This window comes from Haematobia irritans, chromosome 3 (genome assembly GCF_050003625.1).
Source record: "Haematobia irritans isolate KBUSLIRL chromosome 3, ASM5000362v1, whole genome shotgun sequence".
Lineage (NCBI taxonomy): Eukaryota > Metazoa > Arthropoda > Insecta > Diptera > Muscidae > Haematobia > Haematobia irritans.
In genome coordinates, this window is record NC_134399.1 from 226,124,687 (window position 1) to 226,141,699 (window position 17,013).

At 32.7% G+C, this 17,013-nt stretch overlaps 2 protein-coding genes across 4 annotated transcripts in view; one reads left to right on the top strand and one right to left on the bottom strand.

Annotated features, from left to right (window-relative positions):
* ric8a (ric8 guanine nucleotide exchange factor A) overlaps positions 1-17,013 on the top strand; it is a 469,139-nt gene that overhangs the window by 258,441 nt on the left and 193,685 nt on the right. The gene's annotated exons all lie outside the window — the stretch shown is intronic.
* The window catches only part of ATP8B (ATPase phospholipid transporting 8B), a 92,040-nt gene that overhangs the window by 34,051 nt on the left and 40,976 nt on the right, over positions 1-17,013 (bottom strand). For all 3 annotated transcript variants that reach the window (XM_075298173.1, XM_075298172.1, XM_075298174.1), the window contains exon 4: positions 14,045-14,257. In XM_075298173.1, the coding sequence (XP_075154288.1) occupies positions 14,045-14,257 (213 nt within the window). The remainder of the gene's footprint in view (positions 1-14,044; positions 14,258-17,013) is intronic.

The window sequence follows — 17,013 nt, forward strand, 5'->3', positions numbered from 1 at the left end:
TAAAATTTCGTTCCTCAGAAAAGAAAACACTTCTTTCAGGGTATAGCAGGCGCACTGTGAATGAAAATTGCTCGAAACTGAAAGTAAAATTTCCAGATTTTACTCATCGTATTCATTTAAATAATGGCGAAAAAATCTACAGATTTAAGATTTCAAATCAAGGCGTTATTTCATCATATACACGATATGTTTATGATTTCTCCAAAAAACAAACAAAATTGGTTCTCATAAATCCAGAATCTGATCTAGTCTTCATAGATAGAATCTTTAAATTTTTTTTCGGGAAGCGTACTCGTTGAACTGATTTGCTTGGGAGAAGATGTGTCATCAAACCCCCTAAAATTCTATATATTATCAAATAAACCGCTACGACGAAGAGTTTTCAAAGTAAACTATTATATTTGATTCATGGTGGTGGGTATTTAAGATTCGGCCCGGCCGAACTTACTGCTGTATATACATGTTTCAATTCTCCCCTTCTTTAGCCCGGAAGCAATACCAAAATTGTTATTGTAAAGACAAAATCTTTGGAATACGATATGCGTTTTGTTCAGTGTAGGTAGTGACAACTAGAGCTCGACCGAAGCATCGGTTTCGGCATTCGGCCAAAAATCGATAATCGATTTTGCTTAGTTACACATTTTTGTAACTAAGCAAGTTTTTACGCAAATTAGTTTCCATTGCGATATTCATTCGATCAATGTACAGCATGATTGTAAATGAAAATCAACTTCCAATTACGGCTATCTTTTCATGTTTCCTAGAATGTTAGACTCAATTTATATCAATTTATATGAAATATTTCGAACAATCGAAATTATTTTTTGTAGTTTTATTTTAAGGCCATATACATATGTGGAATATTGACAGAAAATTTTTTCAAAGTTGATTTTTATAGAAAAGTTTGTCAAAATGTTATTTCTATCAAAATTTTTTTAAAAATTTTATTTCTATAGCAAATTTTGTCAAAATTTTATTTCTATAAAACATTTATTCAAAATTTTATTACTATAGAAATATTTTTTTCTATAGAAAATTGAGTCAAAATTTTGTTTCTATAGAATATTTTGCAAAATTTTGTTTCTATAGAATATTTTGCAAAATTTTATTTCAATAGAAAATGTTGCCAAAATTTTATAGTAATAAATTTTTTTATTAGAAAATTTGGTCAAAATTTTATTTCTATAGAAAATTTTGTCAAAATTTTATTTCTATAGAAAATTTAGTCAACATTTTGTTTCTGTAGAATATTTTGCAGAATTTTATTTACTACATAAAAAATTTTCTAAAATTGTATTTTTATTGATAATTTTTATACCCACCACCATAGAATGGTGACGGGGGTATAATAAGTTTGTCATTCCGTTTGTAACACATCGAAATATCGATTTCCGACTATATAAAGTATCAGGGAGAAATTCTAAGACGATATAACGATGTCCGTCTGTCCGTCTGTCTGTCTGTCTGTCTGTTGTAATCACGCTACAGTCTTCAATAATGAAGCAATCGTGCTGAAATTTTGCTCAAACTCGTCTTTTGTCTGCAGGCAGGTCAAGTTCGAAGATGGGCTATATCGGTCCAGGTTTTCATATAGTCCCCATATAAACCGACCTCCCGATTTGGGGTCTTGGGCTTACAGAAATCGTAGTTTTTATCCAATTTGCCTGAAATTGGAAATCTAGAGGTATTGTAGGACCACAAATACGTGTGCCAAAAATTGTGAGTATCGATCCATATTTTGGTATAGCCCCCATATAGACCGATCTCCCGATTTTACTTCTTGGGCTTATAGAAACTGCAGTTTTTATCCAATTTGCCTGAAATTTGAAATCTAGAGGTATTTTATGACCATAAAGAGGTGTGTCAAAAATGGTGGGTATCGGTCCATGTTTTGGTATAGCCCCAATTTAGACCGATCTCCCGATTTTACTACTTGGGCTTATAGAAACCGCAGTTTTTATTCAATTTATCTGAAATTGGAAATCTAGAGGTATTGTAAGACCACAAATAGGTGTGCCAAAAATTGTGAGTATCGATCCATATTTTGGTATAGCCCCCATATAGACCGATCTCCCGATTTTACTTCTTGGGCTTATAGAAATCGTAGTTTTTATCCAATTTGCCTGAAATTTGAAATCTAGAGGTATTTTATGACCATAAAGAGGTGTGCCAAAAATGGTGAGTATCGGTCCATATTTTGGTATAGCCCCCATATAGACCGATCTCCCGATTTTACTTCTTGGGCTTATAGAAACCGCAGTTTTTATCCAATTTATCTGAATTTGGAAATCAAAAGGTACTTTAGAACCGTAAAGAGGTGTGCCAAAAATGGCGAGCATCGGTCCATGTTTTGGTATGGTGCCCATATAAACCGACCTCCCGATTTGGGGTCTTGGGCTTATAGAAACCGTAGTTTTTATCCAATTTGCCTGAAATTGGAAATCTAGTTGTATTTTAGGACCATAAATAGGTGTGCCGAAAATGATGAGTATCGGTCCATATTTTGGTATAGCCCCCATATAGACCGAGTTCCCGATTTTACTTCTTGGGCTTCTAGAATCCAAAGTTTTTATCCAATTTACCTGAAATTGGAAATCTAGAGGTATTTTCGGGCCATAAAGAGGTGTGCCGAAAACGGTGAGTATCGGTCCATATTTTAGTATAGCCCCCATAAGAATGATTTCCAGATTTAACTCCTTGGGTTTCTAGAAACCGTAGTTTTTATCTGATTTGCCTGAAATTCTAAATATTCTGGTATTTGAGGCTCAGAAAAACGTGTATCGGATTAAGTGTTTATCGGTCCATTTGGTAATGCCTCCATATAGACCGACTTCATTTCTTGAGGGTGTAGAAGGCCAACTGATCATGCAAATTGCTTGAAACTCAATGTAAAATTTCCAAATTTTACTTCCCGGGTGAAAATCTACAGATTTAAGATTTCAAATCAAGACGTTATTTTATAATTTTCTTGCACACTTACAAGAGATGTTAATAATTCCTCTAAAACTCAAACAAAAATGGTTCTTATAAATCCAGATCATGATATAGTTCCGGAAGTGTCCTCAAGCCCTCCTGAAATTTCAAAGGAAACCCTAATATTTGGTTCATGGTGGTGGGTATTTAAGATTCGGCCCGGTGTAGAGACACTTGCTCTTTAACATTTGTAAATGTCTAAAAATTGTAGTAGGCTGCACACTTGAAATTTCCATGGAGACAATTCTCATGTGTATTTGATTTTCATTTTTGGGGTATATAGAATTTTTCATTTAAATTTCAATTTCAAACTGTTCAGTCGTAGACGCAGAAAAAAATAAATAAATAATTTTTTTTTAAAGACTTAAAATTCCACAATTGGAAGAGGTAAGCAAGATAATTTTTATTGAAGCAGTTTCGTAAGGTAATTACACTGGTAGAAAAAGTTTCGTTAATACGATGAATTTCTACGTTGTATTAACGAAATTCTTCATTAAAAGTCAGCCAACGTAGCATTTCGTTATAACAACGTAATTTTACGTTATATTTACGAAACCCTTTATGGAGTACATTTCGTAGTATTAACGAATAATTACGTTGCTGTTACGTAGCCTTTTCGTTGTATTAACGAATATTATTCGTTGTATGAATGAAGTTTATTCATTGTATGGATGCAGCTTATACGTTATATGAACGAAAATCATTCATTGTATCAACCCAGTTTTTTCATTGTATGAATGAAAGGCGAACGTTGTATAAATGAACACAAACGTTATATTAATGAAACCCAACCAATTATTGTATTTGAATGTAGTCATTGGTAGTGTATTATTTTTTGTTAAGATCTTTGAAATAGGATTTATATACTCGTACAGTAGGAAATAATATTAATTTATAAATTAAGTAATTTAATAATCATATAGTGTGACTTTCACTTAAGAAAAACAAAGCCTCTAATTTCTAAGACCAAAAAATGATAATCGTATAGCCGTGTCCATTTATCCAATTTATTTTTGCAACCAAGGTTCATACGGTAATTGTTCCGCCTTCTTCATCTGAAAGTTCACTTCCCCGTTGCATTTTCACTAAAGATTAAAAATTTACACTAAATTTCTTGCGAATATACAAAAAACACCAACTCACCCACCATCTATGTTTATTATACACAACGAAACTGTAATGAGCCTGTGCACTCTTCAGCGAAAAGAACGTAAATGTTGTTAAGGTTTGCCCATCAGACAAGTTTTCTGTTGAACTTTTTACCGTTTGTTTTTCAAGACGCACGCGCAAACATGTGCTTATTGCCATGCTTAGATGTGTATGTACAAATTACTAGACGCTACAGACGTATTAGAGAGAGTATGGAGAGACGTTTTAGAGAGAGAGAGAGTACGGAGAGGCAGAAATACTCAAACTCCCATTCGTATTATTAATGAACATATTTCATTAATATGACGAAATATAACAATTTAAAATTTATTTTTTAACGATCCATATCATTATATTAACGATCGCTTTCGTTTTATAAATGAAATTTCCAATTCCAGTTTCGAAGTATATAAAACGACTGTTTTAAGGGCTAAAAGTTTCCAAAAGTTACTCTCTATGTGCAAATGATTGTAATAATTTCATCTTGGAAAATTTTTTTATTCTAATTCTTGAAAAAATTACAAAGTCAATATTCGTAATATTAACGAAACGTGTTTCATTAATATAACGAAAAACCAAAACACAAAATTGTCTTTTAACGATTGATTTCGTTGTAACGATGACTTTCGTTCTTATAACGAAAAATTTCGTAATATTAACGAAAAGTAATCAACGAAACCCGTTCGTTAATAGTACGAACCATTTTTCTACCAGTGTAGTGTTACGATTTTTGTATCTTAGGAATTTTGAGGGCGAATACGACGAAAGTTTCTGTGTGAATCCAGGGACACTAAGAACGCGATCTTTCTCGTAGAGACAAGCACATTATAAGGGTCTCATGAGGACATATTTTTTTTAAGTAGTGTTTTAAAGTTTGTGGCAAAGAAAACTTCAAGGACATTCAATTGAATTGGTGAAGATTTTGATAATATATTGCGGCAATAATTGAGAATCTCCTAACACAGAACCAGGACTAGTCAAATAGTTCTGGTATCCATGAGGATACCAGAACATTACATGGATTGTAATTTTTCAAACATGAACATACATTTTTTAATGGAAAAAAATTCTGAATTTAATCAAGAATCAAGACCATATTGCTTAGCTTCAGCGGAAGTATTCGTTTAATGGAGCTGGTCTAAGAAGTATTTCATCAAAATAGTTTAAGTCTTCATCCTAATACACAAATCTACATTTATGAATACAGTCGAAGCTCTGTTTAACGAATATCCCATTTAGCGAAAATCCAATTTAACGAACGTCAAAATTCTTAACATTGAGTATTCTAAATAACGAACAATTGAAGAAAATTTACGTTCGATTTAACGAAAAGGCTTTTAATCTTAAGAAAATAAGCAACAAAAAATCAGCAATACTTGACGATTGTGAAAATGGCTTAAGTCCTTAGGAAATGTCCACAAAGTACGGCATTCCCAAGATAAAGGGTGATTCTTTTGAGGTTAGGATTTTCATGCATTAGTATTTGACAGATCACGTGGGATTTCAGACATGGTGTCAAAGAGAAAGATGCTCAGTATGCTTTGACATTTCATCATGAATAGACTTACTAACGAGCCACAACGTCGAATTTTCAGTGAATGGGCCCTAGAAAAGTTGGCAGAAAATCCGCTTTTTTATCGACAAATTTTGTTCAGCGATGAGGCTCATTTCTGGTTGAATGGCTACGTAAATAAGCAAAATTGCCGCATTTGGAGTGAAGAGCAACCAGAAGCCGTTCAAGAACTGCCCATGCATCCCGAAAAATGCACTGTTTGGTGTGGTTTGTACGCTGGTGGAATCATTGGACCGTATTTTTTCAAAGATGCTGTTGGACGCAACGTTACGGTGAATGGCGATCGCTATCGTTCGATGCTAACAAACTTTTTGTTGCCAAAAATGGAAGAACTGAACTTGGTTGACATGTGGTTTCAACAAGATGGCGCTACATGCCACACAGCTCGCGATTCTATGACCATTTTGAGGGAAAACTTCGGAGAACAATTCATCTCAAGAAATGGACCGGTAAGTTGGCCACCAAGATCATGCGATTTGACGCCTTTAGACTATTTTTTGTGGGGCTACGTCAAGTCTAAAGTCTACAGAAATAAGCCAGCAACTATTCCAGCTTTGGAAGACAACATTTCCGAAGAAATTCGGGCTATTCCGGCCGAAATGCTCGAAAAAGTTGCCCAAAATTGGACTTTCCGAATGGACCACCTAAGACGCAGCCGCGGTCAACATTTAAATGAAATTATCTTCAAAAAGTAAATGTCATGGACCAATCTAACGTTTCAAATAAAGAACCGATGAGATTTTGCAAATTTTATGCGTTTTTTTTAAAAAAAAAGTTATCAAGCTCTTAACAAATCACCCTTTATTTAGATTCCATTAAAATGTTTGAAAACACATATTCAATGGCCGGGTAACTGGTAAAGTTAGGTTAGATAGAGTGGCGCAGCTTCGCTACGAGAAATGGATCTACAACAGAGCCGGTACAGGACTACTCCCTGGTGTGAATAGACCAGTCCCAGTTCTGGCCGAAACGTATGGAAGGGACCGGTCACTTCAACACGGGTTTGTCATTAACGGGGATAAATTTACACTGCATGCCACGGATTGGACTCATTCCAAACTACATGACCTGGGAGAACTTAGTAGGACTAGACAGGTCCTCATGAACCAATATTTCTTAGGATTGCCAGTTGGAGAAGCGGTGAATTTTTCTCTTAATAATGAGTGCTACCTGATTCTATATTTAGCTCAATAACAAGGAACCTCCGTCTTATAGCTGAAGAGAAACTATAAAATACACAGGAATGTCAACATCATTAGTGAGAGGGATAAACTACCGCTGAACAAATTTTTTGGTGCTCGGTCGAAACGGTTGAGCGTACATCTATGCCGACAGGATCAGCAGAGTAATGGTGTATGTAGGACGTTTTAGGAAGATGTTACTATGAACACTACCTATGCCTGGCCCATCTTGAAACCGGAGACTGGAAACAAATTAGGCAATTCGTCTAAAAAATTAAGAGCACACAAATTATGACATGGGTGTATATAGACCCCCATACGACAGCGAATCTTTCAATCTAACCTAACCTAGATATATCAAGTTCATCAGGATTATTTAAAGTATTATTTTTTAAGTGTCTCTGTGCTTGAATTTTTTCAAATGATATGAATTTGTACTCATCTGGTAAAAAAAACTACGATTTTCAATAAAAGTTAATATTTAATATTTCCGTTCGATTTAACGAATTTTTCTAAATAACGAAAGGGCCTGACAATATATCGTTCGTTAAACCGAGCTTCGACTGTATATAAATTCGAGCATTTAAAAAGATTAATTATCAATTTCCATATATAACTACCTTGTCAAGAACGATCGTCAACTGGCCAGATGACAACGTGGGACAGCAATGGTAAGTCACAGCCAGCGATGCCAATTTAGCTTTTTTCCCGCTAGATTTGGCTTTTTTTGAAGACGTTTAGCGGGAAAAAAATGCATTTAGCTTTTAGCTTTTTTTCTGGCTTTTTTCATGACCCTTTTAGCTATTTTTGGCTTTTTGTATTTTCGACATGTTCCTATTGAAATATGGATAAAACTTCGTTTTTATCTAAGTCTTGCTGCCAGAATAAGGTTTTCCACATATTTCAAAGCTCAATTGAAGCCTTAATAATTATTCCAGCCATTATGCGGGCATTTTTGCAGCAAATACACCTTATTGTAAAGTTTTTTCCTCTTATTCATAAAAATTATCGTAAACTTTAAATCTACTATTACCATACAAATTCCTTATATAAACTGTCAGTAAATTATTAGGAATAATAGCATTTGACCTTTTTGTCCTTTTTATGTTATTATAATATTCTAAAGTTATTATGATATTACTAAATTAAAATAGTAGATGTGAATTCCTTTGTATGTTACACTGAAAAAATATTGTCGTGAGGCCAAAGATTTCATGTCATTAAAGTACGAACGCGAATTTTGGTTATAATAGCATTTGTGAATTTCTCTTATATAAACTGTTTTCCTTGTCCAAAAGCCGATAAAATCGTTTTGTCCTTATAGTCAAGTGATTCAACTTAAAAATGGGTATCTTTTCATGAAGGAAGGCTAGGGTAAATTCTAAAAAATTCTTAAAATTAATTAAATAGTCTTTAAATTTGTGGAGTTTTTGTATCTTGACCACAAACCAAAATAGCGTTCAAAAATAGAAGAGGTTTTTCAACATTTTATTTTAAAAACGTATACACAGAATAATTTATACTTAAAGTCGAGTCTGAATTTGGAAATTTAAGTTGTCGTTAGTACGTTTTTAAAGCACTGTGATAGCTCATGAAGAACCGAATAAATTCAAATTTGACTCGGAATCAATACCAAAATCATTAGTGTACAAAATCTTTGGAACCGAACATAGAAATAATTAAGGAAATAAAGTTTTGAATTTGGTATTATTTTTTTCAACACCAAAAAAATGCAATAAAAAAATTCGTTGTGACAATAGGTTTGTACACTGAAAAAAAGCATACTCGGTTCCAAAGATTTTGTCTTTACTTTAAAAAATTTGGTATTGATTCCGAGCCAAAGAAGCGGAGAATACAAGTAAGGATACTTTTAAGACACAATTCTCTTTTAAATTTAGGTTTTGTGTACTTGCTTCTAGGAAGCAAATTTTAATTTTTCGCTTTCTCAGCTTTTTTTCTTCATATGTCCTTTTCTTCAAAGTCCTTTAAAAACGAGTTAACGGCAACTTTATTTTCCAAATGAGGACTCGACTTCCAGTAGAAATTATACTATGTTTGAAGTAAAAAACTTCTTTAAAATAAAGTTTTGAAAAACATGTCCTATATTTGAACAATTTTTTGCTTTGTAGTCAAGATGCAAAAAGACAACAAATTTAAAGACAATTTCATTAAATTTAAAGAATTTTTCTGAATTATTAAAGTCAAGTTGACCTTAGCCTATAAATTTTTTCTTTCATGTTAAGATACCCATTTTTAAGTCAAATCACTTAATTATAAGGACAATACGACTTCATCGAAAAGTTTATCGACTTGTGGACAAGGAAAATAACTTTATTTTAGATAAATGCGTCTTCTATGCTAAGCAAAATTTGTATTCGTATTTTAAAGACATGAAATCTTTGACCTCACGACAATATTTTTTTCAGTGTATGGGAAATTTTCGAATAAAAGTTATTCAGTATAAACTTGCAAGACAGTTAGATTGGGTTTTATTCTCTTGCAGTTCTATGTGCAGTTCTATGTGACATTGGACTTGTTGATGATTAACCAGCTCATAATTGCAAGTTTACCGGGAAAAAGTTTTTACTGGGAAATATAACTGAAAGAATTCCAGTAAAAATTTGTGATAGTAATCAAAATGTATCGAGTACGCAAACAGAGCTAATATGACTTAGATTTTCTTACAGTCTGACAGAAATGGAAATAAAATGAATACAATTAAAATAATATGCATTTTAAGTGAAATAACGCCTTTAAGTTTGTTAAATTTCAATCAAAAATGTGACTTTTGATACAAAAAAATTTAGCTTTTTTCTAGCTATTTTTTTTTTTAATTTTTAGCTTTTTTTGGCTAGTTTTTTGGACAAATCTAGCGGTTTTTGGTGAAACAATTCTGGCAACGCTGGTCACAGCACTTTTTCGTATTAAATAAATCATTTTTTTATGCTCGATAGGACAAATGAAACACGTACATTTTATAACGTAATTTTTCCTTTTTTTCTGCATATTATTTTTATAATTATTATTAATTTAGTTAATCATAATACCAAACATATCATAGAATTTTTCGGTAATAATTCATATCCATTTCGTTACATTTTCCATATTACACAATTATTGTTCTATCAAAATCATTTTTTTATATTATTTAATCTCATTCCATTTTATGTCCTTTGAATTCTGAAATACATTATAATGTTTTCGTAAATGTATTTTTTTATTCACGAAAGGTTCAGTACTCTCGCTAAAGGACACTCTCGAGGTCAGTAGGTATTAAATGCTTTTCTGAACGGTCGAGTGGGTATCATATATATTATGTGACCAATTAACATCTAGGGTCACACCATCCTAATAACGTCGTTCTACTTCTATGTATCTATCCGTCTATTTATCTATCTAATCTTTTCTTTTTTTTTTTATCTTAATATTATTATTTTTTTTGTCAAGAGCTACCTAAAAATTTTCTTTATGTATTCGCATCGACTCCTATATCCGTTGGAAAAGAACGCCCCCACGACTGAGCAAAGCTGGGGCCAGTAGGTAGCCAACTCCAAGGGAAATAGGGCCATGGTATGGTAGATCGTTACACCGGCCGAACTTACTGCTGTATATACTTGTTTCAAAATTTTATTTCTATAAGAAAAAATTGTCAAATTTTATTTCTTTAGCTAATTTTCTCAATTTTTTTTCTTACTGATGCTCACTGATACTCACTGCTATAAAAAATGTATTCAAAATTTTATTACTATAGAAATATTTTTTTCTATATAAAATTTACTTAGAGGGGATAGTGCACCTCTTTTTATACCCACCACCATAGAATGGTGGCGGGGGTATAATAAGTTTGTCATTCCGTTTGTAACACATCGAAATATCGATTTCCGACTATATAAAGTATATATATTCTTGATCAGGGAGAAATTCTAAGACGATATAACGATGTCCGTCTGTCCGTCTGTCTGTCTGTTGTAATCACGCTACAGTCTTCAATAATGAAGCAATCGTGCTGAAATTTTGCACAAGCTCGTCTTTTGTCTGCAGGCAGGTCAAGTTCGAAGATGGGCTATATCGGTCCAGGTTTTGATATAGTCCCCATATAAACCGACCTCCCGATTTGGGGTCTTGGGCTTATAGAAATCGTAGTTTTTATCCAATTTGCCTGAAATTTGAAATCTAGAGGTATTTTATGATCATAAACAGGTTTGCCAAAAATGGTGAGTATCGGTCCATGTTTTGGTATAGGCCCCATATAGACCGATCTCCCGATTTTACTTCTTGGGCTTATAGAAAACGCGGTTTTTATTTAATTTACCTGAAATTGGAAATCTAGAGGTATTGTAGTACCACAAATACGTGTGCCAAAAATTGTGAGTATCGGTCCATATTTTGGTATAGCCCCCATATAGACCGATCTCCCGATTTTACTTCTTGGGCTTATAGAAACCGCAGTTTTTATTCAATTTGCTTGAAATTGGAAATCTAGAGGTACTGTAGGACTACAAATACGTGTGCCAAAAATTGTGAGTATCGGTCCCCATATAAAACGACCTCCCGATTTGGGGTCTTCGGCTTATAGAAACCGTAGTTTTTATCCAATTTGTCTGAAATTGGATATCTAGAGGTATTTTAGGACCGTAGAGAGGTGTGCCGAAAATGGTGAGTATCGGTACATATTTTGGTATAGCCCCCATATTGACCGATTTCCCGATTTTACTTCTTGGGCTTCTAGAATCCGAAGTTTTTATCCTATTTGCCTGAAATTGGAAATCTACACCCTCAAAAAAAATCGCTTCTTTAACATATGTTCCAAACATATTTTGCAGGAAGCACATATATTATTGGATACTGCCGAAATATTAATATGTTTGTTTTCTGTGAACATATTATATGTTTGGAAGCATTTTGAGCCCAAAAATATTATATGCTTGGAAGAATTTTCCCCAAAGAAGATTGTGCTCATTCCCTCACATAATTTTCACTTCCACGAAATTTTTAGTTCTTGGCACCTTTTTCTGTAATACAAATAATGTTGAAGAAATTATTCAATTTTATAAATTTTTTTTAATTTTACCTTTCGCCTGGGCGGAGAATCGAGCCGAGGCCCATACAGTTTGTAAGCCAACACACTATCCACTGGGCTACGTTGTACTTATAGTCACCAGTAGACAATTATCGTTACAAGTTACATTTATATAGCATACTTTGCAGCGCCCCCGAGCCCATGCAAACATAACATTATTTAAAAGAAACATACATTTGTTGGCCACGTGGAGCAGTGCTTAGCATGTCTGCCTTGCATGCAAAGGGTCGTGGGTTCAATTCCTGCTCCGACCGAACCATTTTTTTTTTTGCAATTTAGACATTTATACTATATTAAATTTTTATAATGAAATTTCGAAATGTGGGTTATTAAAAATTTACAGTCAGAAACAGTGCTTGATATAAACGAAATGGACTGAGCTTTTGGATAAAATATTATTATTTTTTTTTTTTGCAAAAATAACAATTTTATAACAAAAAACTGTTTTTGGTATAAAAGTTTGAAATTTTGGAAGAAAATCAAAAACTCTAACAAAAGAAGAGTATAAACATACATAAATAATTTTATAATGTACACATAAATTTATTTAGGCGTGAACCGTTTTTTACTAGCATTTAACACCATTTTAAATGCCTTTAAAACTTATCGTGTTTTGTACTTAATTTCATTTTTACCTTTAAGGCCGTTAAAAAATGAGTGTCCATAATGCCAAAATGACAAACAAAACACTTGTCCCCACATACATAAAATTCTCCTCTCAAGGCGAAAACACATGCTGTTTTTTTCAAATCTCTATGCTCTTGGTTCCGAATGTCTATTCTCTTTACTCCGAATACTCATTCTAATATTCAAATTAAATAATATTTAGACTTAAACATATAAAATTTTTGGCCTTATCATAAAGTAGTTTTATGAAAGAACATACAACCGTTTCACAGAAATTGTAAACATATATATGTTTGCTCGAAATTTGTAAATTTATATATGTTTACCTTCACACATATTATTTTATGAAACATTCATACCCCAAACATAATATATTTTAACATATTAACATATGTGTCCCAAACATTTAGTGTTAGTTTAGGAACATTACATGTTGGCACTTAAATATATTGTGTTTAAAAATTGTGCCCGAAACACATTTTGTTTATATCGGAACATATGAAAAACATATTTTTCTAACAGTGTAGAGGTATTTTCGGGTCATAAAGAGGTGTGCCGAAAACGGTGAGTATCGGTCCATATTTTAGTATAGCCCCCATAAGAACGACCTCCCGATTTAACTCCTTGGGTTTCTAGAAATTGAAACTCAATGTAAAATTGAAACTCAATGTAAAATTTCCAGATTTTACTTCTACAGATGTAAGATTTCAAATCAAGACGTTATTTTATAATTTTCTTGCACACTTACAAGAGATGTTAATGATTCCTCTAAAACTCGAACAAAAATGGTTCTTATAAATCCAGAATCTGATATAGTCCTCATAGGTGAAATCTTTAAATTTATCTTCGGGAAGTGTCCTCAAGTCCTCAAGCGCTCCTGAAATTTCAAAGGAAACCCTAATATTTGCTTCATTGTGGTGGGTATTTAAGATTCGGCCCGACCGAACTTAGTGCTGTATATACTTGTTTTCAAATCCTAATGGAGTGGCCACGACTGACATGGAATTTGCTTTGTTCAAAATTTGTTATCGAGCATCCTCAACACCACACGGAATAGAACGGTTTAAGTGAATAATTCAATAAATCTTTTTTTTTACCAAATTTAGCCTTATTAATAGAATTATAAACGCCTTTTAGTCTATTCATTGATTGTACGTAACACGGACGAAGTTCTGATGGATTTATAATTTCATTAAATTTGCTTTTAACTTTTCAAGGTTTCTTTTTTCTGTCAATGACAATCAGTGATATTTGCCAGGTTTATGTATACACTGAAAGAAGTGTTTTCTTTTCCGTGGAACGCATTTTTGGATAAGCGATTTTCTCCAAAAATCAAGAAAAAAAAGATAATCGTTTGAATCATTTGTCATAAATTCGTTTCGAGTTTAATTGCTCTCACAAAATTTCGTTCCGGAGGAAAGTCATTTTTTCTTTGGGTGTAGTTATGTATCAAATACTTACAATATCGTCATAGGCATCTTTAACAGCGGTCAATGTTAAGACGCCAATTAGTGGAATGGCTGTAGTAACTGGTGTTAGTGATGATATTGCCGGAATAAGTTGTAGCACCAAAAGACAAAGAAAATAAAAATTTGCTAAACGTTGAAACTGTTCCAGGAGATTGAAGGGTAAAAAGGTCATCATCGAATACTTTGATGTTTTGATGTAGTTGTCCTGCAAAAGAAATTAAGATTTTGTAGTCAATTAAATTATTATTAAATTTTAGTTTTATATATATTATTTACAATATATGAATGCTAAAATTTTTGTACTATAGATGCAATAAAAATAATCGAATATTATCGACATTCCTTTTCAAAAAATCTTTTTTGGATATAAAATTTTGTTTGATTTCAACAATATAAATTTGTTTAAACCTAGGTTAAATATAAATGAGATAAATTTGATATTGATTATAATATAGCGATTCGACTCAAAAAGTGGTATCTTAAAATGAAAGACAATCTTGTTTAACTAAGGTCAAAGTGACTTTAATAATTTTGATAAAAATTTCAAAATTAATGAAACAGTCTTTAAATTTGTTGACTTTTTGTATCTTAACTACAAAACAAACAGCGTTCAAAAAAATAGGACATGCTTTTTAACACTTTAATTCAAAGAAATTTTTTACTTAAAACATAGACTAATTTCTACTTGAAGTCGAGTATGAATTTGGAAATCTAAGTTGTCATTAATTCGTTTTTAAAGAAGAAAAAATCTGAAAAAACCAAGTAAGCAAAACTCAAATTTAAAAGAGAATTGTGTCCTAAAGGCAGCCGTACTTCAATTCTCCGCTTCTTTGGCTCGGAATCAATACGAAAATAATTACTGTAAAGACAAAACCTTTAGAACCGGGCTTGCTTATTTTTTCAGTGTAGGTGTATGGATGGAATGTCATTCTAACCTACTTGAGTACTTGCTATTTTGGTTCATGGCTTCCCATTTTCATATACAAATTTCAAAAACAAAGTTTGATAGTTGAGTGTAAAGTTTGATAGTTTGAGTGTAAAGACAAAATCTTTCGGACCTGATCAACCTTTTTTCTATGTAGTTTATAATTCTTTCTATGCAAGTACAAATCATCCCTGATTTCGAAATTCAATTGAAGTAATTCAGTTTTACTTCAATTACTTTCAATGTACACTCAGTGATTCCATCCCCTTGGGTTAAATTAAATGGCACCACTTATTGCGATATCATTCACAGTCAATGCATTTGTGGCTCAAGTTGAAATGCATCAAACACTCTCGGGCCCCATTGTTGTTCGGACGGTTGAATTTCACACGATTCCATTAACTTAATTTGCAGTGTCATACGCTTGCTTGAATGCATGCATTCCCGGACTTTTTCGCTATTATATGTATGTATATGTGGTATATGCCTGCTTGCTGCTAACCCATTGACCCAATTAGCCGCCAATTGCTTTTAAATGGAGGTATCGAGGCGCATCGACATACCTGATGCCATGATATTGTAACTTATCCTAATAGGCAGTGTGAGATATGAGATAAAATGAATAAATGAAATTTTCTTGATATCGGAAATGGGTGTTGGCGTTGACGTTATATTCGCATACCAAAATATTATGAAGGAAAGAAAGGCAACTGTTTTAGAATTACAATTTCGTTATTATTACATATTTACTAATTATTACATTTATTTTTATTTAATACTCTGCATGCTATGCATGTGCAAAATCAAGCCTATTTTCATTTAAAAAAAATTAAAAAATTGCACAAAATGAATTGCACAATTAAATGGATTTTATAAGAATATTGTATAAAAATTATGAAGTCGCGTTTTTTTCTAATTAAATCTAAATAAACCCAATAATCATTTTTCTATATTTCATCGATAATCATTCCCTCAAATTAACAGTTAATGGGAGAACCCGGTTTACCCACTACAGATTTTTTTGCATACTCCCTGGCGTAATAATTGTCCTCTTGATAAATATATGGCATGAATAGGAAAAATATCTCAAATTTATAGTATTTGATGCATTAGTTCGATCGCATTCGTAATTTTAAGGAATTCCGTAATCCAAATTTACAAGAAATATTACACTAAAAAAGGAAATAATTAAAAAGTAGCATAACATGGTCAAAAGGTGGCCCAAAAGTGTCATCATTTAAAAGAATGGTAAATTTGCCAAACTTTAAAATATCGCCAAAGTTAGAAAAATGTAAAACTACAACTGTTATTTTTTGTGCTTGGCATTTTCTCCAGCGGTAGAAACCATACTTGGAACGGGCAGGCAGGATTCTGGAAGATCGTGCACGGACCATAGACACACAGTTTAGAATTATTATAGAGCAGTCCATTGAATAACATACAACTGCAATGCGTACATCCTATTTGTCGACTTTGAGAGCGTTTTCGACACTGTATCCCGACCAGCATTGAGGGATGATCTAAGTATCAATGGAATACCGTCGACAATACTGAACTTAGTACGGGAACTATATAGAGGTGCAAAATGCAAAGTAGAGGAATGTGAAGAATTCGAGACAGAAGCAGGCCTCAAACAAGGTTGCGTCCTATCACCCACCTTATTTCTCCAACACCTACACTGAAAAAAATATTGTCGTGAGGTCAAAGATTTCATGTCTTTAAATTAAGAATGCAAATTTTGCTTAGCATAGAAGACGCATTTCTCTAGTATAAAGTTTTTTTTCTTGACCAAAGGTCGATAAACTTTTCAATGAAGTCGTATTGTCCTTATAATTAAGTGATTTGATTTAAAAATGGATATCATAACATGAAAGAAAAAATGTTTGGGCTAAGGTCAACTTGACTTTAATAATTTAGAAAAAATCTTTAAATTTAATGAAATTGTCTTTAAATTTGGTGTATTTTTGCATCTTGACTACAAAGCAAAAAATCGTTCAAATATAGGACACGTTTTTCAACACTTTATTTTAAAGACG